Source organism: Scyliorhinus torazame, chromosome 6 (assembly GCF_047496885.1).
Source record: "Scyliorhinus torazame isolate Kashiwa2021f chromosome 6, sScyTor2.1, whole genome shotgun sequence".
Classification (NCBI taxonomy): domain Eukaryota; kingdom Metazoa; phylum Chordata; class Chondrichthyes; order Carcharhiniformes; family Scyliorhinidae; genus Scyliorhinus; species Scyliorhinus torazame.
The window spans coordinates 5,938,396-5,965,487 of record NC_092712.1 but is presented as its reverse complement, the minus strand read 5'-3'; the positions used below and the strand labels follow the sequence as shown (position 1 = coordinate 5,965,487).

Sequence of the window (27,092 nt, the reverse complement as noted above, 5' to 3'; positions counted from 1 at the left end):
AGGGCCGCACGGTGACACAGTGATTAGCACTGCTGCCTCACAGCGCAGGGCCGCACGGTGACACAGTGATTAGCACTGCTGCCTCACAGCGCAGGGCCGCACGGTGACACAGTGATTAGCACTGCTGCCTCACAGCACCAGGGCCGCACGGTGACACAGTGATTAGCACTGCTGCCTCACAGCGCAGGGCCGCACGGTGACACAGTGATTAGCACTGCTGCCTCACAGCACCAGGGCCGCACAGTGACACAGTGATTAGCACTGCTGCCTCACAGCGCAGGGCCGCACGGTGACACAGTGATTAGCACTGCTGCCTCACAGCGCAGGGCCGCACGGTGACACAGTGATTAGCACTGCTGCCTCACAGCGCAGGGCCGCACGGTGACACAGTGATTAGCACTGCTGCCTCACAGCGCAGGGCCGCACGGTGACACAGTGATTAGCACTGCTGCCTCACAGCGCAGGGCCGCACGGTGACACAGTGATTAGCACTGCTGCCTCACAGCGCAGGGCCGCACGGTGACAGTGATTAGCACTGCTGCCTCACAGCGCAGGGCCGCACGGTGACACAGTGATTAGCACTGCTGCCTCACAGCGCAGGGCCGCACGGTGACAGTGATTAGCACTGCTGCCTCACAGCGCAGGGCCGCACGGTGACACAGTGATTAGCACTGCTGCCTCACAGCGCAGGGCCGCACGGTGACACAGTGATTAGCACTGCTGCCTCACAGCGCAGGGCCGCACGGTGACACAGTGATTAGCACTGCTGCCTCACAGCGCAGGGCCGCACGGTGACACAGTGATTAGCACTGCTGCCTCACAGCGCAGGGCCGCACGGTGACACAGTGATTAGCACTGCTGCCTCACAGCGCAGGGCCGCACGGTGACACAGTGGTTAGCACTGCTGCCTCACAGCGCAGGGCCGCACGGTGACACAGTGATTAGCACTGCTGCCTCACAGCGCAGGGCCGCACGGTGACAGTGATTAGCACTGCTGCCTCACAGCGCAGGGCCGCACGGTGACACAGTGATCAGCACTGCTGCCTCACAGCGCAGGGCCGCACGGTGACACAGTGATTAGCACTGCTGCCTCACAGCGCAGGGCCGCACGGTGACACAGTGATCAGCACTGCTGCCTCACAGCGCAGGGCCGCACGGTGACAGTGATTAGCACTGCTGCCTCACAGCGCAGGGCCGCACGGTGACACAGTGATTAGCACTGCTGCCTCACAGCACAGGGCCGCACGGTGACACAGTGATTAGCACTGCTGCCTCACAGCGCAGGGCCGCACGGTGACACAGTGATTAGCACTGCTGCCTCACAGTGCCAGGGCCGCACGGTGACACAGTGATTAGCACTGCTGCCTCACAGCGCAGGGCCGCACGGTGACACAGTGATTAGCACTGCTGCCTCACAGCGCAGGGCCGCACGGGGACACAGTGATCAGCACTGCTGCCTCACAGCGCAGGGCCGCACGGTGACACAGTGATTAGCACTGCTGCCTCACAGCGCAGGGCCGCACGGTGACACAGTGATTAGCACTGCTGCCTCACAGCGCAGGGCCGCACGGTGACACAGTGATTAGCACTGCTGCCTCACAGCGCAGGGCCGCACGGTGACTCAGTGATTAGCACTGCTGCCTCACAGCGCAGGGCCGCACGGTGACACAGTGATTAGCACTGCTGCCTCACAGCGCAGGGCCGCACGGTGACACAGTGATTAGCACTGCTGCCTCACAGCGCAGGGCCGCACGGTGACACAGTGATTAGCACTGCTGCCTCACAGCGCAGGGCCGCACGGTGACACAGTGATTAGCACTGCTGCCTCACAGCGCAGGGCCGCACGGTGACACAGTGATTAGCACTGCTGCCTCACAGCGCAGGGCCGCACGGTGACACAGTGATCAGCACTGCTGCCTCACAGCGCAGGGCCGCACGGTGACACAGTGATTAGCACTGCTGCCTCACAGCGCAGGGCCGCACGGTGACACAGTGATTAGCACTGCTGCCTCACAGCGCAGGGCCGCACGGTGACACAGTGATTAGCACTGCTGCCTCACAGCGCAGGGCCGCACGGTGACACAGTGATTAGCACTGCTGCCTCACAGCGCAGGGCCGCACGGTGACACAGTGATCAGCACTGCTGCCTCACAGCGCAGGGCCGCACGGTGACACAGTGATTAGCACTGCTGCCTCACAGCGCAGGGCAGCACGGTGACACTGTGATTAGCACTGCTGCCTCACAGCGCAGGGCCGCACGGTGACACAGTGATTAGCACTGCTGCCTCACAGCGCAGGGCCGCACGGTGACACAGTGATTAGCACTGCTGCCTCACAGCGCAGGGCCGCACGGTGACACAGTGGTTAGCACTGCTGCCTCACAGCGCAGGGCCGCACGGTGACACAGTGATTAGCACTGCTGCCTCACAGCGCAGGGCCGCACGGTGACAGTGATTAGCACTGCTGCCTCACAGCGCAGGGCCGCACGGTGACACAGTGATTAGCACTGCTGCCTCACAGCACAGGGCCGCACGGTGACACAGTGATCAGCACTGCTGCCTCACAGCGCAGGGCCGCACGGTGACACAGTGATTAGCACTGCTGCCTCACAGCGCAGGGCCGCACGGTGACACAGTGATTAGCACTGCTGCCTCACAGCGCAGGGCCGCACGGTGACACAGTGATTAGCACTGCTGCCTCACAGCGCAGGGCCGCACGGTGACTCAGTGATTAGCACTGCTGCCTCACAGCGCAGGGCCGCACGGTGACACAGTGATTAGCACTGCTGCCTCACAGCGCAGGGCCGCACGGTGACACAGTGATCAGCACTGCTGCCTCACAGCGCAGGGCCGCACGGTGACACAGTGATTAGCACTGCTGCCTCACAGCGCAGGGCCGCACGGTGACACAGTGATTAGCACTGCTGCCTCACAGCGCAGGGCCGCACGGTGACACAGTGATTAGCACTGCTGCCTCACAGCGCAGGGCCGCACGGTGACACAGTGATTAGCACTGCTGCCTCACAGCGCAGGTCCGCACGGTGACACTGTGATTAGCACTGCTGCCTCACAGCACAGGGCCGCACGGTGACACAGTGATTAGCACTGCTGCCTCACAGCGCAGGGCAGCACGGTGACACAGTGATTAGCACTGCTGCCTCACAGCGCAGGGCCGCACGGTGACACAGTGATTAGCACTGCTGCCTCACAGCGCAGGGCCGCACGGTGACACAGTGATTAGCACTGCTGCCTCACAGCGCAGGGCCGCACGGTGACACAGTGGTTAACACTGCTGCCTCACAGCGCAGGGCCGCACGGTGACAGTGATTAGCACTGCTGCCTCACAGCGCAGGGCCGCACGGTGACACAGTGATTAGCACTGCTGCCTCACAGCGCAGGGCCGCACGGTGACACAGTGATTAGCACTGCTGCCTCACAGTGCCAGGGCCGCACGGTGACACAGTGATTAGCACTGCTGCCTCACAGCGCAGGGCCGCACGGTGACACAGTGATTAGCACTGCTGCCTCACAGTGCCAGGGTCGCACGGTGACACAGTGATTAGCACTGCTGCCTCACAGCGCAGGGCCGCACGGTGACACAGTGATTAGCACTGCTGCCTCACAGCGCAGGGCCGCACGGTGACACAGTGATTAGCACTGCTGCCTCACAGCACCAGGGCCGCACGGTGACACAGTGATTAGCACTGCTGCCTCACAGCGCAGGGCCGCACGGTGACACAGTGATTAGCACTGCTGCCTCACAGCACCAGGGCCGCACAGTGACACAGTGATTAGCACTGCTGCCTCACAGCGCAGGGCCGCACGGTGACACAGTGATTAGCACTGCTGCCTCACAGCGCAGGGCCGCACGGTGACACAGTGATTAGCACTGCTGCCTCACAGCGCAGGGCCGCACGGTGACACAGTGATTAGCACTGCTGCCTCACAGCGCAGGGCCGCACGGTGACACAGTGATTAGCACTGCTGCCTCACAGCGCAGGGCCGCACGGTGACTCAGTGATTAGCACTGCTGCCTCACAGCGCAGGGCCGCACGGTGACACAGTGATTAGCACTGCTGCCTCACAGCGCAGGGCCGCACGGTGACACAGTGATTAGCACTGCTGCCTCACAGCGCAGGGCCGCACGGTGACACAGTGATTAGCACTGCTGCCTCACAGCGCAGGGCCGCACGGTGACACAGTGATTAGCACTGCTGCCTCACAGCGCAGGGCCGCACGGTGACACAGTGATTAGCACTGCTGCCTCACAGCGCAGGGCAGCACGGTGACACAGTGATTAGCACTGCTGCCTCACAGCGCAGGGCAGCACGGTGACACAGTGATTAGCACTGCTGCCTCACAGCGCAGGGCCGCACGGTGACACAGTGATTAGCACTGCTGCCTCACAGCGCAGGGCAGCACGGTGACACAGTGATTAGCACTGCTGCCTCACAGCGCAGGGCCGCACGGTGACACAGTGATCAGCACTGCTGCCTCACAGCGCAGGGCCGCACGGTGACACAGTGATTAGCACTGCTGCCTCACAGCGCAGGGCCGCACGGTGACACAGTGATTAGCACTGCTGCCTCACAGCGCAGGGCCGCACAGTGACACAGTGATTAGCACTGCTGCCTCACAGCTCAGGGCAGCACGGTGACACAGTGATTAGCACTGCTGCCTCACAGAGCAGGGCCGCACGGTGACACAATGATTAGCACTGCTGCCTCACAGCGCAGGGCCGCACGGTGACAGTGATTAGCACTGCTGCCTCACAGCGCAGGGCCGCACGGTGACACAGTGATTAGCACTGCTGCCTCACAGCGCGGGGCCGCACGGTGACACAGTGATTAGCACTGCTGCCTCACAGCGCAGGGCCGCACGGCGACACAGTGATTAGCACTGCTGCCTCACAGCGCAGGGCCGCACGGTGACACAGTGATTAGCACTGCTGCCTCACAGCGCAGGGCAGCACGGTGACACAGTGATTAGCACTGCTGCCTCACAGCGCAGGGCCGCACGGTGACAGTGATTAGCACTGCTGCCTCACAGCGCGGGGCCGCACGGTGACACAGTGATTAGCACTGCTGCCTCACAGCGCAGGGCCGCACGGTGACACAGTGGTTAGCACTGCTGCCTCACAGCACAGGGCCGCACGGTGACACAGTGGTTAGCACTGCTGCCTCACAGCGCAGGGCCGCACGGTGACACAGTGATTAGCACTGCTGCCTCACAGCGCAGGGCCGCACGGTGACACAGTGATTAGCACTGCTGCCTCACAGCGCAGGGCCGCACGGTGACACAGTGATTAGCACTGCTGCCTCACAGCGCAGGGCCGCACGGTGACACAGTGATTAGCACTGCTGCCTCACAGCACCAGGGCCGCACGGTGACACAGTGATTAGCACTGCTGCCTCACAGCGCAGGGCCGCACGGTGACACAGTGATTAGCACTGCTGCCTCACAGCGCAGGGCCGCACGGTGACACAGTGATTAGCACTGCTGCCTCACAGCGCAGGGCCGCACGGTGACACAGTGATTAGCACTGCTGCCTCACAGCACCAGGGCCGCACGGTGACACAGTGATTAGCACTGCTGCCTCACAGCGCAGGGCCGCACGGTGACACAGTGATTAGCACTGCTGCCTCACAGCGCAGGGCCGCACGGTGACACAGTGATTAGCACTGCTGCCTCACAGCGCAGGGCCGCACGGTGACACAGTGATTAGCACTGCTGCCTCACAGCGCAGGGCCGCACGGTGACAGTGATTAGCACTGCTGCCTCACAGAGCAGGGCAGCACGGTGACACAGTGATTAGCACTGCTGCCTCACAGCGCAGGGCCGCACGGTGACACAGTGGTTAGCACTGCTGCCTCACAGCACAGGGCCGCACGGTGACTCAGTGATTAGCACTGCTGCCTCACAGCGCAGGGCTGCACGGTGACAGTGATTAGCACTGCTGCCTCACAGCGCAGGGCCGCACGGTGACACAGTGGTTAGCACTGCTGCCTCACAGCGCAGGGCCGCACGGTGACACAGTGATTAGCACTGCTGCCTCACAGCGCAGGGCCGCACGGTGACAGTGATTAGCACTGCTGCCTCACAGCGCAGGGCCGCACGGTGACACAGTGATCAGCACTGCTGCCTCACAGCGCAGGGCCGCACGGTGACAGTGATTAGCACTGCTGCCTCACAGCGCAGGGCCGCACGGTGACACAGTGATCAGCACTGCTGCCTCACAGCGCAGGGCCGCACGGTGACACAGTGATTAGCACTGCTGCCTCACAGCGCAGGGCCGCACGGTGACACAGTGATCAGCACTGCTGCCTCACAGCGCAGGGCCGCACGGTGACACAGTGATTAGCACTGCTGCCTCACAGCGCAGGGCCGCACGGTGACACAGTGATTAGCACTGCTGCCTCACAGCGCAGGGCAGCACGGTGACACAGTGATTAGCACTGCTGCCTCACAGCGCAGGGCCGCACGGTGACACAGTGATTAGCACTGCTGCCTCACAGCGCAGGGCCGCACGGTGACACAGTGATTAGCACTGCTGCCTCACAGCGCAGGGCCGCACGGTGACACAGTGATTAGCACTGCTGCCTCACAGCGCAGGGCCGCACGGTGACACAGTGATCAGCACTGCTGCCTCACAGCGCAGGGCCGCACGGTGACACAGTGATTAGCACTGCTGCCTCACAGCGCAGGGCCGCACGGTGACACAGTGATTAGCACTGCTGCCTCACAGCGCAGGGCAGCACGGTGACACAGTGATTAGCACTGCTGCCTCACAGCGCAGGGCCGCACGGTGACACAGTGGTTAGCACTGCTGCCTCACAGCGCAGGGCCGCACGGTGACACAGTGATTAGCACTGCTGCCTCACAGCGCAGGGCCGCACGGTGACACAGTGATTAGCACTGCTGCCTCACAGCACAGGGCCGCACGGTGACACAGTGATCAGCACTGCTGCCTCACAGCGCAGGGCCGCACGGTGACACAGTGATTAGCACTGCTGCCTCACAGCGCAGGGCCGCACGGTGACACAGTGATTAGCACTGCTGCCTCACAGCGCAGGGCCGCACGGTGACACAGTGATTAGCACTGCTGCCTCACAGCGCAGGGCCGCACGGTGACTCAGTGATTAGCACTGCTGCCTCACAGCGCAGGGCCGCACGGTGACACAGTGATTAGCACTGCTGCCTCACAGCGCAGGGCCGCACGGTGACACAGTGATCAGCACTGCTGCCTCACAGCGCAGGGCCGCACGGTGACACAGTGATTAGCACTGCTGCCTCACAGCGCAGGGCCGCACGGTGACACAGTGATTAGCACTGCTGCCTCACAGCGCAGGGCCGCACGGTGACACAGTGATTAGCACTGCTGCCTCACAGCGCAGGGCTGCATGGTGACACAGTGATTAGCACTGCTGCCTCACAGCGCAGGGCCGCACGGTGACACAGTGATTAGCACTGCTGCCTCACAGCGCAGGGCCGCACGGTGACACAGTGATTAGCACTGCTGCCTCACAGCGCAGGGCCGCACGGTGACACAGTGATTAGCACTGCTGCCTCACAGCGCAGGGCCGCACGGTGACACAGTGATTAGCACTGCTGCCTCACAGTGCAGGGCCGCACGGTGACTCAGTGATTAGCACTGCTGCCTCACAGCGCAGGGCCGCACGGTGACACAGTGATTAGCACTGCTGCCTCACAGCGCAGGGCCGCACGGTGACACAGTGATTAGCACTGCTGTCTCACAGCGCAGGGCAGCACGGTGACACAGTGATTAGCACTGCTGCCTCACAGCGCAGGGCCGCACGGTGACACAGTGATTAGCACTGCTGCCTCACAGCGCAGGGCCGCACGGTGACACAGTGATTAGCACTGCTGCCTCACAGCGCAGGGCCGCACGGTGACACAGTGATCAGCACTGCTGCCTCACAGCGCAGGGCCGCACGGTGACACAGTGGTTAGCACTGCTGCCTCACAGCGCAGGGCCGCACGGTGACACAGTGATTAGCACTGCTGCCTCACAGCGCAGGGCCGCACGGTGACAGTGATTAGCACTGCTGCCTCACAGCGCAGGGCCGCACGGTGACACAGTGATTAGCACTGCTGCCTCACAGCGCAGGGCAGCACGGTGACACAGTGATTAGCACTGCTGCCTCACAGCGCAGGGCCGCACGGTGACACAGTGATTAGCACTGCTGCCTCACAGCGCAGGGCCGCACGGTGACTCAGTGATTAGCACTGCTGCCTCACAGCGCAGGGCCGCACGGTGACACAGTGATTAGCACTGCTGCCTCACAGCGCAGGGCCGCACGGTGACACAGTGATCAGCACTGCTGCCTCACAGCGCAGGGCCGCACGGTGACACAGTGATTAGCACTGCTGCCTCACAGCGCAGGGCCGCACGGTGACACAGTGATTAGCACTGCTGCCTCACAGCGCAGGGCCGCACGGTGACACAGTGATTAGCACTGCTGCCTCACAGCGCAGGGCCGCACGGTGACTCAGTGATTAGCACTGCTGCCTCACAGCGCAGGGCCGCACGGTGACACAGTGATTAGCACTGCTGCCTCACAGCGCAGGGCCGCACGGTGACACAGTGATCAGCACTGCTGCCTCACAGCGCAGGGCCGCACGGTGACACAGTGATTAGCACTGCTGCCTCACAGCGCAGGGCCGCACGGTGACACAGTGATTAGCACTGCTGCCTCACAGCGCAGGGCCGCACGGTGACACAGTGATTAGCACTGCTGCCTCACAGCGCAGGGCTGCATGGTGACACAGTGATTAGCACTGCTGCCTCACAGCGCAGGGCCGCACGGTGACACAGTGGTTAGCACTGCTGCCTCACAGCGCAGGGCCGCACGGTGACACAGTGATTAGCACTGCTGCCTCACAGCGCAGGGCCGCACGATGACACAGTGATTAGCACTGCTGCCTCACAGCGCAGGGCCGCACGGTGACACAGTGATTAGCACTGCTGCCTCACAGCGCAGGGCCGCACGGTGACACAGTGATTAGCACTGCTGCCTCACAGCGCAGGGCCGCACGGTGACACAGTGATTAGCACTGCTGCCTCACAGCGCAGGGCCGCACGGTGACACAGTGATTAGCACTGCTGCCTCACAGCGCAGGGCCGCACGGTGACACAGTGATTAGCACTGCTGCCTCACAGCGCAGGGCCGCACGGTGACACAGTGATTAGCACTGCTGCCTCACAGTGCAGGGCCGCACGGTGACTCAGTGATTAGCACTGCTGCCTCACAGCGCAGGGCCGCACGGTGACACAGTGATTAGCACTGCTGCCTCACAGCGCAGGGCCGCACGGTGACACAGTGATTAGCACTGCTGTCTCACAGCGCAGGGCAGCACGGTGACACAGTGATTAGCACTGCTGCCTCACAGCGCAGGGCCGCACGGTGACTCAGTGATTAGCACTGCTGCCTCACAGCGCAGGGCCGCACGGTGACACAGTGATTAGCACTGCTGCCTCACAGCGCAGGGCCGCACGGTGACACAGTGATTAGCACTGCTGCCTCACAGCGCAGGGCCGCACGGTGACACAGTGATTAGCACTGCTGCCTTAGACTTTTAATTCCAGATCTTTATTGAATTCCAATTTCACCATCCGCAGTGATGGGATTTGAACCGGAATCTCCAGAGCATCACCCTGGTGTCTGGATTCCTGGCCCAGGCACAACACCACTAAGGCACTGCCAACCACAACATGCATGTATGTGTGTGAGAGAGTGTTTCAAGTAAGCATGTTAGTGCGTGTTGCAATTCGCATCTTCATATTTGTATCTCTGTCTATAATTCCCGCTGCCTCGGAAAGGCAGGCAGCATAATTAAAGACCCCCCGCACCCCGGACCCCACGCACCCCGGACCCCACGCACCCCGGACCCCACGCACCCCGGACCCCACGCACCCCGGACCCCACGCACCCCGGACCCCACGCACCCCGGACCCCACGCACCCCGGACCCCACGCACCCCGTTCCCCACGCACCCCGGACCCCACGCACCCCGGACCCCACGCACCCCGTTCCCCACGCACCCCGGACCCCACGCACCCCGGACCCCACGCACCCCGGACCCCACGCACCCCGGACCCCACGCACCCCTGACCCCACGCACCCCGGACCCCACGCACCCCGGACCCCACGCACCCCGGACCCCACGCACCCCGGACCCCACGCACCCCGGACCCCACGCACCCCGGACCCCACGCACCCCGGACCCCACGCACCCCGGACCCCACGCACCCCGGACCCCACGCACCCCGGACCCCACGCACCCCTGACCCCACGGACCCCGGACCCCACACACCCCGGACATTCTCTCTTCCACCTTCTTCCGTCAGGAAAAAGATACCAAAGTTTGAGGTCACGCACCAACCGACTCAAGAACAGCTTCTTCCCGACTGACATCAGACTTTTGAATGGACCGACCTCGTATGAAGCTGATCTTTTCTCTACACCTTGCTATAACTGTAACATTATATTCTGCAGTCTCTCCTTCCTTCCCTCTGTACGGTGTGCATTGTCTGTACAGCATGCAAGAAACAATACTTTTCACTGTATATTGATACATGTGACAATAATCAATCCAATCAGATCACATCATACCTGTAGTTGCTTTCTGTATCGCTCAATCTCTTCCGAGTTGTTTAGGATGCTGATGCTCCCCTCCATCAGCTGTTGCTCCCCTGTCCGGGTTGATTTGCAGATTTGTAACGTGTGGTGAACAGAACTTTGGATAATGGCGAGCCTGAGGAAGGTCCAGCAATCCCGGGTCAGAATGACTGAGGCCCCAAGCCTCCCACCCCCGCCCCCCCACCCACCCCCGCACCCCCCACAACCACCCCCACACCCCCCCCACACCCCCGCACCCCCCCCCACCCACCCTCGCACCCACCCCCGCACCCCCACCCCCATCCCCGCACCCACCCCCACCCCCATCCCCGCACCCCCTCCACCCACCCCCGCACCCCCCCACACCCCCGCACCCACCCCCCCACCACCCCCGCACCCACCCCCACCCCCATCCCCGCACCCACCCCCACCCCCATCCCCGCACCCACCCCCGCCCCCCCCACCCACCCCCCCACCACCCCCGCACCCACCCCCACCCCCATCCCCGCACCCACCCCCACCCCCATCCCCGCACCCACCCCCGCCCCCCCCACCCACCCCCGCACCCCCCCCCACCCCCGCACACACCACCCCCCACATCCCCCCATCCACCCACACACCCACCCCACCCGCACCCCCCCTCCACACCCACACACCACACAACCTGCCCCACCGCCCCCCGCACCCACCCCCGCCCCCCCCCACCCACCCCCACACCCCCCCACCACCCCCGCACCCACCCCCGCACCCCCCCCACCACCCCCGCACCCACCCCCCCCACACACACCCCCGCACCCACCCCCTCACTCCCCCACCCCCCCCGCACCCACCCCCCCCCCACACACCCCCCCGCACCCACCCCCGCACCCACCCCCGTCCCCCCCGCACCCTCCGACACCCACACACCTCACGCCCCCACAGCACACAACGTGCCCCACCACCACCCCACCCACCCCCACACACACCACCCCCACATCCCCCCGTCCACCCAACACCCACACACCCACCCCACCCCCCATCCACCCGCAACCCACCCCACCTCCCACACACACAACCCGCCTCCCCCCACTCACCCCCGCACCCCCCCCGCACCCCCCCGCACCCCTCCACACCCACACAACCTGCCCCACCGCCCCCCACCCACCCACCCCCACCCCCGCACCCCCCCACACACACACCCCACACACCCACCACCCCCACGCACCCCCGTCCACCCGACACCCACACACCCACCCCACCGCAACCCACCCACCCCACCTCCCCGCCCCCCCACACACACAGCCCGCCTCCCCCCCCACCCACCCACCCCCACACCCCCAACCCACCCACCCCATACCCACCCAAATGCAGCAAGACCTGGACAATATCCGGGCTCGGGGCTGACAAGTGGCAAGTTACATTCGCGCCACACAAGTGCCAGGCAATGACCATCTCCGACAAGAGAGGATCTAACCACCGCCCCGTGACATTCAATGGCATTCCCATCGCTGAATCCCCCACAATCAACATCCTGGGGGTTACCATTGATCAGAAACTGAACTGGACCCAGCCACATTAATACTGTGGCTACCAGGACAGGTCAGAGGCTGGGAATCCTGCGGAGAGTAACTCACCTGATCCCCCCCCCCAAAGCCTGTCCACCATCTACAACACACTAGTCAGGAGTGTGATGGAATACTATTATTATTATCTCTGGGTTGTTACCCGTGCCACGTGCGAGAGAGACGAGGAATAGGGAGAGAGAGGAGTTGAACACGTGGCTACAGGGATGGTGCAGGACGGAGGGTTTTAGATTTCTGGATAATTGGGGCTCATTCTGGGGTCGGTGGGACCTCTACAAACGGGATGGTCTGCACCTGGACCAGAGGGTTACCAATATTCTGGGGTGGGGGAAATTTGCTGATGCTCTTCGGGAGGGTTTAAACTAGTTCAGCAGGGGCTTGGGAACCTGAATTGTAGCTCCAGTATACAGGAGGTTGAGAGTAGTGAGGTCACGAGTAAGGTTTCAAAGTTGCAGGAGTGTACCGGCAGGCAGGAAGGTGGTTTAAAGTGTGTCTTCTTCAATGCCAGGAGTATCCGGAATAAGGTGGGTGAACTTGCGGCATGGGTTGGTACCTGGGACTTCGATGTTGTGGCCATTTCGGAGACATGGATAGAGCAGGGACAGGAATGGTTGTTGCAGGTGCCGGGGTTTAGATATTTCAGTAAGCTCAGGGAAGGTGGTAAAAGAGGGGGAGGGGTGGCATTGTTAGTCAAGGACAGTATTACGGTGGCAGAAAGGGCGTTTGATGAGGACTCGTCGACTGAGGTAGTATGGGCTGAGGTTAGAAACAGGAAAGGAGAGGTCACCCTGTTGGGAGTTTTCTATAGGCTTCCGAAAAGTTCCAGAGATGTAGAGGAGAGGATTGCAAAGATGATTCTGGATAGGAGCGAAAGCAACAGGGTAGTTGTTATGGGGGACTTTAACTTTCCAAATATTGACTGGAAACGCTATAGTTTGAGTACATTAGATGGGTCCGTTTTTGTCCCCTGGGCCGGATGGGATTTATCCTAGGATTCTTTGGGAAGCTAGGGAGGAGATTGCTGAGCTTTGACCTTTAAGTCATCTTTGTCAACAGGAATAGTGCCAGAAGACTGGAGGATAGCAAATGTTGTCCCCTTGTTCAAGAAGGGGAGTAGAGACAACCCCGGTAACTATAGACCAGTGAGCCTTACTTCTGTTGTGGGCAAAGTCTTCGAAAGGTTTATAAGAGATAGGATGTATCATCATCTGGAAAGGAATAATTTGATTAGAGGTAGTCAACACGGTTTTGTGAAGGGTAGGTCGTGCCTCACAAACCTTATTGAGTTCTTTGAGAAGGTGACCAAACAGGTGGATGAGGGTAAAGCAGTTGATGTGGTGTATATGGATTTCAGTAAAGCGTTTGATAAGGTTCCCCACGGTAGGCTACTGCAGAAAATACGGAAGCATGGGATTCAGGGTGATTTAGCAGTTTGCATCAGAAATTGGCTAGCTGGAAGAAGACAAAGGGTGGTGGTTGATGGGAAGTGTTCAGACTGGAGTCCAGTTACTAGTGGTGTACCACAAGGATCTGTTTTGGGGCCATTGCTGTTTGTCATTTTTATAAATGACCTGGAGGAGGGCGTAGAAGGATGGGTGAGTAAATTTGCAGATGACACTAAAGTCGGTGGAGTTGTGGACAGTGCGGAAGGATGTTACAAGTTACAGAGGGACATAGATAAGCTGCAGCGCTGGGCTGAGAGGTGGCAAATGGAGTTTAATGCAGAAAAGTGTGAGGTGATTCATTTTAGAAGGAATAACAGGAAGACAGGGTACTGGGCTAATGGTAAGATTCTTGGCAGTGTGGATGAGCAGAGAGATCTCGGTGTCCATGTACATAGATCCCTGAAAGTTGCCACCCAGGTTGAGAGGGTTGTTAAGAAGGCGTACGGTGTGTTAGCTTTTATTGGTAGAGGGATTGAGTTTCGGAGCCAAGAGGTCATGTTGCAACTGTACAAAACTCTGGTGCGGCCGCATTTGGAGTATTGCGTGCAATTCTGGTCGCCGCATTATAGGAAGGATGTGGAAGCATTGGAAAGGGTACAGAGGAGATTTACCAAAATGTTGCCTGGTATGGAGGGAAGATCTTATGAGGAAAGGCTGAGGGACTTGAGGCTGTTTTCGTTGGAGAGAAGAAGGTTAAGAGGTGACTTAATTGAGGCATACAAGATGATCAGAGGATTGGATAGGGTGGACAGTGAGAGCCTTTTTCCTCGGATGGTGATGTCTAGCACGAGGGGACATAGCTTTAAATTGAGGGGAGATAGATATACGACAGATGTCAGAGGTAGGTTCTTTACTCAGAGAGTAGTAAGGGTGTGGAATGCCCTGCCTGCAACAGTAGTGGACTCGCCAACACTAAGGGCATTTAAATGGTAATTGGATAGACATATGGACGATAAGGGAATAGTGTAGATGGGCTTTAGAGTGGTTTCACAAGTCGGCGCAACATCGAGGGCCGAAGGGCCTGTACTGCGCTGTAATGTTCTATGTTCTATGTTCTCTGTACTCTCCACTTGCCTGGATGAGCGCAGCTCCAACAAAACTCAAGAAACTCAACACCATCCAGGACAAAGCAGCCGCTTGATTGCTCCCCTTCCACAGACATTCACTCCCTCCCCCACCGACACACAGTGGCAGCCGTGTGTACCATCTACACAATCTACCATTCACTCAGATGGTTCCAGGGCGGAGGGAGGTGAGTGAATGTGGGAGATTGGAGGAGGTGGGATTATTCACCTCAGATCAGAGAGGGTCAGGGGACGATTTCATCGAGTTCAAAACCATGAAGGGTTTTGAGAAAGTAGCAGAGAAGGAGAAAGTTTTCTCAGTGGCAGGTAACCAGGGGACACAGATTGAAGCTGATTTACAAAGGAAGCAAAGGGGGGGTGAGTAAAGATATTTGACTCAGTGAGTCTGGAAGGTTCGACCTGGAAGGGCAGATTCAATAAGAACCTTCAATCGGGGAAAAGGATGAGGGCTTTACTCACAGGGAGAGGATCTATTCGGAGAACTCTTTATGATCGATACCATCGACTGAATGGCCTATTCTATTCTGGATCATCCCAGAGGGTATTGCACTCACATTTCCAGATAGAGCGTGGCCAGGCTGCGGAGGTGACTGAGCTCAGAGACGGTCTCCTGCAGATCACTTGCGGAATTCCTCAGTCGTCCAGAGTCTCTGAAACAATCCAAACTTTCTCCAGCCTCTTGCTCCACATCCTCAACTTTACGCATCTGTTCCTGCAGCCCAGGAAATGCTCCCATTCCGAGCGAAGGGAGAAGATGACAAATATCAGCGTGTGTTAGATACGGATCCCTTAGACAGAGAATAAAACTCACTCTGCCCTTTCAAACACTCCCAGGACAGGTACAGCACGGGGTTAGATACAGAGTAAAGCTCCCTCTACACTGTCCCCATCAAACACTCCCAGGACAGGTACAGCACGGGGTTAGATACAGAGTAAAGCTCCCTCTACACTGTCCCCATCAAACACTCCCAGGACAGGTACAGCACGGGGTTAGATACAGAGTAAAGCTCCCTCTACACTGTCCCCATCAAACACTCCCAGGACAGGTACAGCACGGGGTTAGATACAGAGTAAAGCTCCCTCTACACTGCCCTCATCAAACACTCCCAGGACAGGTACAGCACAGGGTTAGATACAGAGTAAAGCTCCCTCTACAATGTCCCCATCAAACACTCTCAGGACAGGTACAGCACGGGGTTAGATACAGAGTAAAGCTCCCTCTACACTGTCCCCATCAAACACTCCCAGGACAGGTACAGCACGGGGTTAGATACAGAGTAACGGGGATACGTACAGAGTAACGGGGTTAGATAAAGAGTAACGGGGTTAGATACAGAGTAAAGCTCCCTCTATCCTGTCCCCATCAAACTCTCCCAGGACAGGTACAGCACGGGGTTAGATACAGAGTGAAGCTCCCACCACACTGTCCCCATCAAACACTCCCAGGACAGGTACAGCACGGGGTTAGATACAGAATAAAGCTCCCTCTACACTGTCCCCATCAAACACTCCCAGGACAGGTACAGCACGGGGTTAGATACAGAGTAAAGCTCCCTCTACACTGTCCCCATCAAACACTCCCAGGACAGGTACAGCACGTGGTTCGATACAGAGTAAAGCTCCCTCTAAATGTCACCATCAAACACTCCGAGGACAGGTACAGCACGGGGTTAGATACAGAGTAAAGCTCCCTCTACACTGTCCCCATCAAACACTCCCAGGACAGGTACAGCACGGGGTTAGATACAGGGTAAAGCTCCCTCTACAATGTCCCCATGAAACACTCCCAGGACAGGTACAGCACGGGGTTAGATACAGAGTAAAGCTCCCTCTACACTGTCCCCATCAAACACTCCCAGGACAGGTACAGCACGGGGTTAGATACAGAATAAAGCTCCCTCTACACTGTCCCCATCAAACACTCCCAGGACAGGTACAGCACGGGGTTAGATACAGAGTAAAGCTCCCTCTACACTGTCCCCATCAAACACTCCCAGGACAGGTACAGCACGTGGTTCGATACAGAGTAAAGCTCCCTCTAAATGTCACCATCAAACACTCCGAGGACAGGTACAGCACGGGGTTAGATACAGAGTAAAGCTCCCTCTACACTGTCCCCATCAAACACTCCGAGGACAGGTACAGCACGGGGTTAGATACAGAGTAAAGCTCCCTCTACAATGTCCCCATGAAACACTCCCAGGACAGGTACAGCACGGGGTTAGATACAGAGTAAAGCTCCCTCTACACTGTTCCCATCAAACACTCCCAGGACAGGTACAGCACGGGGTTAGATACAGAGTAAAGCTCCCTCTACACTGTCCCCATCAAACACTCCCAGGACAGGTACAGCACGGGGTTAGATACAGAGTAATGGGGTTAGATACAGGGTAACGGGGTTGGATACAGAATAACAGGGTTAGACAGAGAGCAACGGGGGTTAGAAACAGAGTTACGGGCTTACATACAGAGTAACGGGATTACATACAGAGTAACGGGGTTAGATACAGAGTAACGGGGATAGGTACAGAGTAACGGGGTGAGATAAAGAGTAACGGGGTTAGATACAGAGTAAAGCTCCCTCTATCCTGTCCCCATCAAACTCTCCCAGGACAGGTACAGCACGGGGTTAGATACAGAGTGAAGCTCCCACCACACTGTCCCCATCAAACACTCCCAGGACAGGTACAGCACGGGGTTAGATACAGAATAAAGCTCCCTCTACACTGTCCCCATCAAACACTCCCAGGACAGGTACAGCACGTGGTTCGACACAGAGTAAAGCTCCCTCTACACTGTCACCATCAAACACTCCGAGGACAGGTACAGCACGGGGTTAGATACAGAGTAAAGCTCCCTCTACACTGTCCCCATCAAACACTCCCAGGACAGGTACAGCACGGGGTTAGATACAGAGTAAAGCTCCCTCTACACTGTCCCCATCAAACACTCCCAGGACAGGTACAGCACGGGGTTAGATACAGAGTAAAGCTCCCTCTACACTGTCACCATCAAACACTCCCAGGACAGGTACAGCACGGGGTTAGATACAGAGTAAAGCTCTCTCTACACTGTCCCCATCAAACACTCCCAGGACAGGTACAGCACGGGGTTAGATACAGAGTAAAGCTCCCTCTACACTGTCCCCATCAAACACTCCCAGGACAGGTACAGCACGGGGTTAGATACAGAGTAAAGCTCCCTCTACACTGTCCCCATCAAACACTCCCAGGACAGGTACAGCACGGGGTTAGATACAGAGTAAAGCTCCCCCTACACTGTCCCCATCAAACACTCCCAGGACAGGTACAGCACGCGGTTAGTTACAGAGTAAAGCTCCCTCTATACTGTCCCCATCAAACACTCCCAGGACACGTACAGCACGGAGTTAGATACAGAGTAAAGCTCCCTCTACACTGTCCCCATCAAACACTCCCAGGACAGGTACAGCACGGAGTTAGATACAGAGTAAAGCTCCCTCTACACTGTCCCAATCAAACACTCCCAGGACAGGTACAGCACGGGGTTAGATACAGAGTAAAGCTCCCTCTACAATGTCCCCATCAAACACTCCCAGGACAGGTACAGCACGGGGTTACATACAGAGTAAAGCTCCCTCTACAATGTCCCCATCAAACACTCCCAGGACAGGTACAGCACGGGGTTAGATACAGGGCAAAGCTCCCTCTACACTGTCCCCATCAAACACTCCCAGGACAGGTACAGCACGGAGTTAGATAAAGAGTAAAGCTCCCTCTACACTGTTCCCATCAAACACTCCCAGGACAGGTACAGCACGGGGTTAGATACAGAGTAAAGCTCCCTCTACAATGTCCCCATCAAACACTCCCAGGACAGGTACAGCACGGGGTTAGATACAGGGTAAAGCTCCCTCTACACTGTCCCCATCAAACACTCCCAGGACAGGTACAGCACGGGGTTAGATACAGAGTAAAGCTCCCTCTACAATGTCCCCATGAAACACTCCCAGGACAGGTACAGCACGGGGTTAGATACAGAGTAAAGCTCCCTCTACACTGTCCCCATCAAACACTCCCAGGACAGGTACAGCACGGAGTTAGATAAAGAGTAAAGCTCCCTCTACACTGTTCCCATCAAACACTCCCAGGACAGGTACAGCACGGGGTTAGATACAGAGTAAAGCTCCCTCTACAATGTCCCCATCAAACACTCCCAGGACAGGTACAGCACGGGGTTAGATACAGGGTAAAGCTCCCTCTACACTGTCCCCATCAAACACTCCCAGGACAGGTACAGCACGGGGTTAGATACAGAGTAAAGCTCCCTCTACAATGTCCCCATGAAACACTCCCAGGACAGGTACAGCACGGGGTTAGATACAGAGTAAAGCTCCCTCTACACTGTCCCCATCAAACACTCCCAGGACAGGTACAGCACGGGGTTAGATACAGAGTAAAGCGCCCACTGCACTGTCCCCATCAAACACTCCCAGGACAGGTACAGCACGGGGTTAGATACAGAGTAATGGGGTTAGATACAGGGTAACGGGGTTGGATACAGAATAACAGGGTTAGACAGAGAGCAACGGGGGTTAGAAACAGAGTTACGGGCTTACATACAGAGTAACGGGATTACATACAGAGTAACGGGGTTAGATACAGAGTAACGGGGATAGGTACAGAGTAACGGGGTGAGATAAAGAGTAACGGGGTTAGATACAGAGTAAAGCTCCCTCTATCCTGTCCCCATCAAACTCTCCCAGGACAGGTACAGCACGGGGTTAGATACAGAGTGAAGCTCCCACCACACTGTCCCCATCAAACACTCCCAGGACAGGTACAGCACGGGGTTAGATACAGAATAAAGCTCCCTCTACACTGTCCCCATCAAACACTCCCAGGACAGGTACAGCACGTGGTTCGACACTGAGTAAAGCTCCCTCTACACTGTCACCATCAAACACTCCGAGGACAGGTACAGCACGGGGTTAGATACAGAGTAAAGCTCCCTCTACACTGTCCCCATCAAACACTCCCAGGACAGGTACAGCACGTGGTTCGATACAGAGTAAAGCTCCCTCTAAATGTCACCATCAAACACTCCGAGGACAGGTACAGCACGGGGTTAGATACAGAGTAAAGCTCCCTCTACACTGTCCCCATCAAACACTCCCAGGACAGGTACAGCATGGGGTTGGATACAGAGTGAAGCTCCCTCTACACTGTCCCCATCAAACACTCCCCTAACAGGTACAGCACGGGGTTAGATACAGAACAAAGGGGTTAGATACAGGGTAACGTGGTTGGATACAGAGTAACAGGGTTAGACAAAGAGCAACGGGGTTAGATACAGTGTTACGGGCTTACATACAGAGTAACGGGGTTACATACAGAGTAACGGGGTTAGGTACAGAGTAACAGGGTTGGTTCCAGAGTAACGGAGTTGGATACAGAGTAATGAGGTTGGATACAGAGTAACGGGTTGGGTACAGAGTAACGGGGTTAGATACAGAGAAACAGGGTTGGTTACAGAGTAACGGAGTTGGATAGAGAGTAACCGGGTTGGATACAGAATAACCGGGAGGGATATCGAGTAACGGGGTTGGATACAAAGTAACAGGGTTAGATGCAGAGTAATGTGCTTGGATACAGAGTAACGAGGTTGGTACAGAGTAACGGGGTTAGATACAGAGTAACAGGATTAGATACAGCGTAACGGGGTTGGATACAGAGTTATGGGATTAGATACAGAGTAACGGGGTTGGATACAGCGTAACAGGGTTAGATACAGAGTAACAGGTTTGGATACAGAGTAACGTGGTGGGATGCAGAGTAAGGGGGTTGGATACAGAGTAACGGGGTTAAATACAGAGTAACGGGGTTAGATACAGAGTAACGTGGTTGGATACAGAGTAACAATGTTCGATACAGAGTAACAGGGTTAGATACAGAGTAACACAGTTGGATACAGAGTAACGTGGTGGGATACAGAGTAAGGGGGTTGGATACAAAGTAACGGGGTTAGATACAGAGTAATAAGGTTAGGTACAGAGTAACGGGGTTAGATACAGAGTAACGGGGTTGGATACAAAGTAACGGGGTTAGATACAGAGTAACGTGCTTGGATACAGAGTAACGGGGTTAGATACAAAGTAACGTGGTTGGATACAGAGTAACGAGGTTCGATACAGAGTAACAGGGTTAGATACAGAGTAACACAGTTGGATACAGAGTAACGTGGTGGGATACAGAGTAAGGGGGTTGGATACAGAGTAACGGGGTTGGGTACAGAGTAACGGGGTTAGATACAGAGTAACGGGGTTAGGTACAGAGTAACGGGGTTGGTTACAGAGTAACGGGGTTAGATACAGAGTGACAGGGTTAGATACAGAGTAACGGGGTTAGGTACAGAGTAACGGGGTTGGATACAGAGTAAGGGGGTTGGATACAGATTAACGGGGTTGGTTACAGAGTAACGGGTTTAGATACAGAGTAAAGCTCCCTCTACACTGTCCTCATCAAACACTCCCAGGACAGGTACAGCACGGGGTTAGATACAGAGTAAAGCTCCCTCTACACTGTCCACATCAAACACTCCCAGGACAGGTACAGCACGGGGTTAGATACAGAGTAAAGCTCCCTCTACACTGTCCCCATCAAACACTCCCAGGACAGGTACAGCACGGGGTTAGATACAGGGTAAAGCTCCCTCTACACTGTCCCCATCAAACACTCCCAGGACAGGTACAGCACGGGGTGAGATACAGAGTAAAGCTCCCTCTACACTGTCCCCATCAAACACTCCCAGGCCATTTACAGCACGGGGTTAGATACAGAGTAAAGCTCCCTCTACACTGTCCCCATCAAACACTCCCAGGACAGGTATAGCACGGGGTTAGATACAGGGTAAAGCTCCCCCTACACTGTCCCCATCAAACACTCCCAGGACAGGTACAGCACGGGGTTAGATACAGAGTAAAGCTCCCTCTACACTGTCCCCATCAAACACTCCCAGGACAGGTACAGCACGGGGTTCGATACAGAGTAAAGCTCCCTCTACACTGTCACCATCAAACACTCCGAGGACAGGTACAGCACGGGGCTAGATACAGAGTAAAGCTCCCTCTACACTGTCCCCATCAAACACTCCCAGGACAGGTACAGCATGGGGTTGGATACAGAGTAACGCTCCCTCTACACTGTCCCCATCAAACACTCCCAGGACAGGTACAGCACGGGGTTGGATACAGAGTAAAGCTCCCTCTACACTGTCCATATCAAACACTCCCAGCACAGGTACAGCACGGGGTTAGATACAGAGTAAAGCTCCCTCTACACTGCCCTCATCAAACACTCCCAGGACAGGTACAGCACGGGGTTAGATACAGAGTAAAGCTCCCACCACACTGTCCCCATCAAACACTCCCAGGACAGGTACAGCATGGGGTTAGATACAGAGTAAAGCTCCATCTACACTGCCCCCATCAAACAATCCCAGGACAGGTACAGCACGGGGTTAGATACAGAGTGAAGCTCCCACCACACTGTCCCCATCAAACACTCCCAGGACAGGTACAGCACGGGGTTAGATACAGAGTAAAGCTCCCTCTACACTGTCCGCATCAAACACTCCCAGGACAGGTACAGCACGGGGTTAGATACAGAGTAAAGCTCCCTCCACACTGTCCCCATCAAACACTCCCAAGACAGGTACAGCACGGGGTTAGATACAGAGTAAAGCTCCTTCTACACTGTCCCCATCAAACACGCCCAGGAGAGGTACAGCACGGGGTTAGATTCAGAGTAAAGCTCCCTCTACACTGTCCCCATCAAACGCTCCCAGGACAGGTACAGCACAGGGTTAGATACAGAGTGAAGCTCCCTCTACACTGTCCCCATCAAACACTCCCAGGACAGGTACAGCACGGGGTTAGATACAGAGTGAAGCTCCCTCTACACTGTCCCTATCAAACACTCCCCTAACAGGTACAGCACGGGGTTAGATACAGAATAAAGGGGTTAGATACAGGGTCACGGGGTTGGATACAGAGTAACAGGGTTAGACACAGAGCAACGGGGATAGATACAGTGTTACGGGCTTACATACAGGGTAACGGGGTTACATACAGAGTAACGGGGTTAGGTACAGAGTAACAGGGTTGGTTACAGAGTAACAGGGTTGGTTACAGAGTAACGGAGTTGGATAGAGAGGAACGGGGTTAGATACAGAGTAACGGGTTGGGTACAGAGTAACGGGGTTAGATACAGAGTAACAGGGTTGGTTACAGAGTAACGGAGTTGGATAGAGAGGAACGGGGTTAGATACAGAGTAATGTGCTTGGATACAGAGTAACGAGGTTGGATACAGAGTAACGGGGTTGGTACAGAGTAACGGGGTTAGATACAGAGTAACAGGATTAGATACAGCGTAACGGGGTTGGATACAGAGTAACGGGGTTGGTACAGAGTATCGAGGTTGGATACAGAGTAACGGGGTTTGTAGAGAGTAACGGGGTTGGATACAGAGTAACGGGGTTGGATACAGAGTAACAGGATTAGATACAGCGTAACGGGATTAGATACAGCGTAACGGGGTTGGATACAGAGTTATGGGGTTAGATACAAAGTAACGGGGATAGATACTGAGTAACAGGGATAGATACAGAGTAACGGTGTTCGATGCAGAGTAACGGGGTTAGGTACAGAGTAACGTGATTAGGTACAGAGTAACAGGGTTGGATACAGAGTAACGGGATTAGACACAGAGTAACACAGTTGGATACAGAGTAACAAGGTTCGATACAGAGTAACAGGGTTAGATACAGAGTAACACAGTTGGATACAGAGTAACGTGGTGGGATACAGAGTAGGGGGGCTGGATACAAAGTAACGGGGTTAGATACAGAGTAACGGGATTAGGTACAGAGTAACGGGGTTAGGTACAGAGTACCAGGGTTAGGTACAGAGTAACAGGGTTGGTTACAGAGTAACGGAGTTGGATACAGAGTAACGAGGTTGGATAAAGAGTAACGGGTTGGGTACAGAGTAACGGGGTTAGATACAGAGTAACAGGGTTGGTTACAGAGTAACGGAGTTGGATACAGAGTAACGGGTTGGATACAAAGTAACGGGGTTAGATACAGAGTAACGAGGTTCAACACAGAGTAACAGGTTTAGATACAGAGTAACATAGAACATAGAACATAGAACATAGAACAATACAGCGCAGTACAGGCCCTTCGGCCCACGATGTTGCACCGAAACAAAAACCATCTAACCTACACTATGCCATTATCATCCATATGTTTATCCAATAAACTTTTAAATGCCCTCAATGTTGGCGAGTTCACTACTGTAGCAGGTAGGGCATTCCACGGCCTCACTACTCTTTGCGTAAAGAACCTACCTCTGACCTCTGTCCTATATCTATTACCCCTCAGTTTAAAGTTATGTCCCCTCGTGCCAGCCATATCCATCCGCGGGAGAAGGCTCTCACTGTCCACCCTATCCAACCCCCTGATCATTTTGTATGCCTCTATTAAGTCTCCTCTGAACCTTCTTCTCTCCAACGAAAACAACCTCAAGTCCATCAGCCTTTCCTCATAAGATTTTCCCTCCATACCAGGCAACATCCTGGTAAATCGCCTCTGCACCCGCTCCAAAGCCTCCACGTCCTTCCTATAATGCGGTGACCAGAACTGTACGCAATACTCCAAATGCGGCCGTACCAGAGTTCTGTACAGCTGCAACATGACCTCCCGACTCCGGAACTCAATCCCTCTACCAATAAAGGCCAACACTCCATAGGCCTTCTTCACAACCCTATCAACCTGGGTGGCAACTTTCAGGGATCTATGTACATGGACACCTAGATCCCTCTGCTCATCCACACTTTCAAGAACTTTACCATTAGCCAAATATTCCGCATTCCTGTTATTCCTTCCAAAGTGAATCACCTCACACTTCTCTACATTAAACTCCATTTGCCACCTCTCAGCCCAGCTCTGCAGCTTATCTATATCCCTCTGTAACCTGCAACATCCTTCCACATTATCGACAACACCACCGACTTTAGTATCGTCTGCAAATTTACTCACCCACCCTTCTGCGCCTTCCTCTAGGTCATTGATAAAAATGACAAACAGCAACGGCCCCAGAACAGATCCTTGTGGTACTCCACTTGTGACTGTACTCCATTCTGAACATTTCCCATCAACCACCACCCTCTGTCTTCTTTCAGCTAGCCAATTTCTGATCCACATCTCTAAATCACCCTCAATCCCCAGCCTCCGTATTTTTTGCAATAGCCTACCGTGGGGAACCTTATCAAACGCTTTGCTGAAATCCATATACACCACATCAACTGCTCTACTCTCGTCTACCTGTTCAGTCACCTTCTCAAAGAACTCAATAAGGTTTGTGAGGCATGACCTACCCTTCACAAAGCCATGCTGACTATCCCTGATCATATTATTCCTATCTAGATGATTATAAATCTTGTCTCTTATAATCCCCTCCAAGACTTTACCCACTACAGACGTGAGGCTCACCGGTCTATAGTTGCCGGGGTTGTCTCTGCTCCCCTTTTTGAAAAAAGGGACCACATTTGCTGTCCTCCAGTCCTCTGGCACTATTCCTGTAGCCAATGATGACATAAAAATCAAAGCCAAAGGTCCAGCAATCTCTTCCCTGGCCTCCCAGAGAATCCTAGGATAAATCCCATCAGGTCCCGGGGACTTATCTATTTTCAGCCTGTCCAGAATTACCAACACCTCTTCCCTACGTACCTCTATGCCATCTATTCTATTAGCCTGGGGCTCAGCATTCTCCTCCACAACATTATCTTTTTCCTGAGTGAATACTGACGAAAAATATTCATTTAGTATCTCGCCTATCTCTTCAGACTCCACACACAATTTCCCATCCCTGTCCTTGACTGGTCCTACTCTTTCCCTAGTCATTCGCTTATTCCTGACATACCTAACACAGTTGGATACAGAGTAACGTGGTGGGATACAGAGTAAGGGGGTTGGATACAGAGTAACGGGGTTAGATACAGAGTAATGTGGTTGGATACAGAGTAACGAGGTTCGATACAGAGTAACAGGGTTAGATACAGAGTAACACAGTTGGATACAGAGTAACGTGGTGTATACAGAGTAAGGGGGTTGGATACAGAGTAACGGGGTTGGATACAGAGTAACAGGATTAGATACAGCGGAACGGGATTAGATACAGCGTAACGGGGTTGGATACAGAGTTATGGGGTTAGATACAATGTAACAGGGATAGATACTGAGTAACAGGGATAGATACAGAGCAACAGGGTTGGATAGAGAGTAACGGGTTTAGATACAGAGTAACGGGGTTGGTACAGAGTAACGGGGTTAGGTACAGAGTAACGGGGTTGGATACAGAGTAACGGGGTTAGATACAGAGTAACGGGGTTAGATACAGAGTAACGGGATTGGATACAGAGTAACGGAGTTCGATACAGAGTAACGGGGTTAGATACAGAGTAACGGGGTTAGATACAGAGTAACGGGGTTGGTACAGAGTAACGGGGTTGGTTAAAGAGTAACGGAGTTGGATACAGAGTAACGGGGTTGGATACAGAGTAACGGGGTTGGACACAGAGTAACGGGGTTGGATACAGAGTAACGGGGTTGGATACAGAGTAACGGGGTTGGATACAGACTAACGGGGTTGGATACAGACTAACGGGGTTAGATACAGAGTAACGGGGTTAGATACAGAGTAACGGGGTTGGTACAGAGTAACGGGGTTAGATACAGAGTAACAGGATTAGATACAGCGTAACGGGGTTGGATACAGAGTTATGGGGTTAGATACAAAGTAACGGGGATAGATACTGAGCAACAGGGACAGATACAGAGTAACACAGTTGCATACAGAGTAATGTGGTGGGATACAGAGTAACGGGGTTAGATACAGAGTAACGGGGTTGAATACAGAGTAATGGGGTTGGATACAGAGTAACGGGGTTGGATACAGATTAACAGGATTAGATATGGAGTAACGGGGTTAGGTACAGCGTAACGTGGTTAGATACAGAGTAACGGGGTTGGATACAGAGTAACGGAGTTGGATACAGAGTAACGGGTTTGGATACAGAATAACGGGGTTGGATACAGACTAACGGGGTTAGATGCAGAGTAACGGGGTTAGGAACAGAGTAACGGGGTTGCATACAGAGTAACGGAGTTTGATACAGAGTAATGGGGTTGGATACAGAATAACGGGGTTGGATACAGAGTAACGGGGTTTGTACAGAGTAACAGGGTTGGATACAGAGTAACGGGGTTGGATACAGAGTAACGGGGTTGGATACAGAGTAACGGGGTTGGATACAGAGTAAC

General features: G+C 55.4%; 1 protein-coding gene across 1 annotated transcript in view; it reads right to left on the bottom strand.

Moving 5' to 3' along the window:
• Positions 1 to 27,092, bottom strand: part of LOC140425682 (uncharacterized) — a 171,571-nt gene that overhangs the window by 94,666 nt on the left and 49,813 nt on the right. Inside the window, exons 4-5 of the mRNA XM_072510177.1 lie at positions 15,286 to 15,443; positions 10,634 to 10,775 (exon numbers count right to left, since the gene is read on the bottom strand). Of these exons, the coding sequence (XP_072366278.1) occupies positions 10,634 to 10,775; positions 15,286 to 15,437 (294 nt within the window). The 5' untranslated portion in view covers positions 15,438 to 15,443. The remainder of the gene's footprint in view (positions 1 to 10,633; positions 10,776 to 15,285; positions 15,444 to 27,092) is intronic.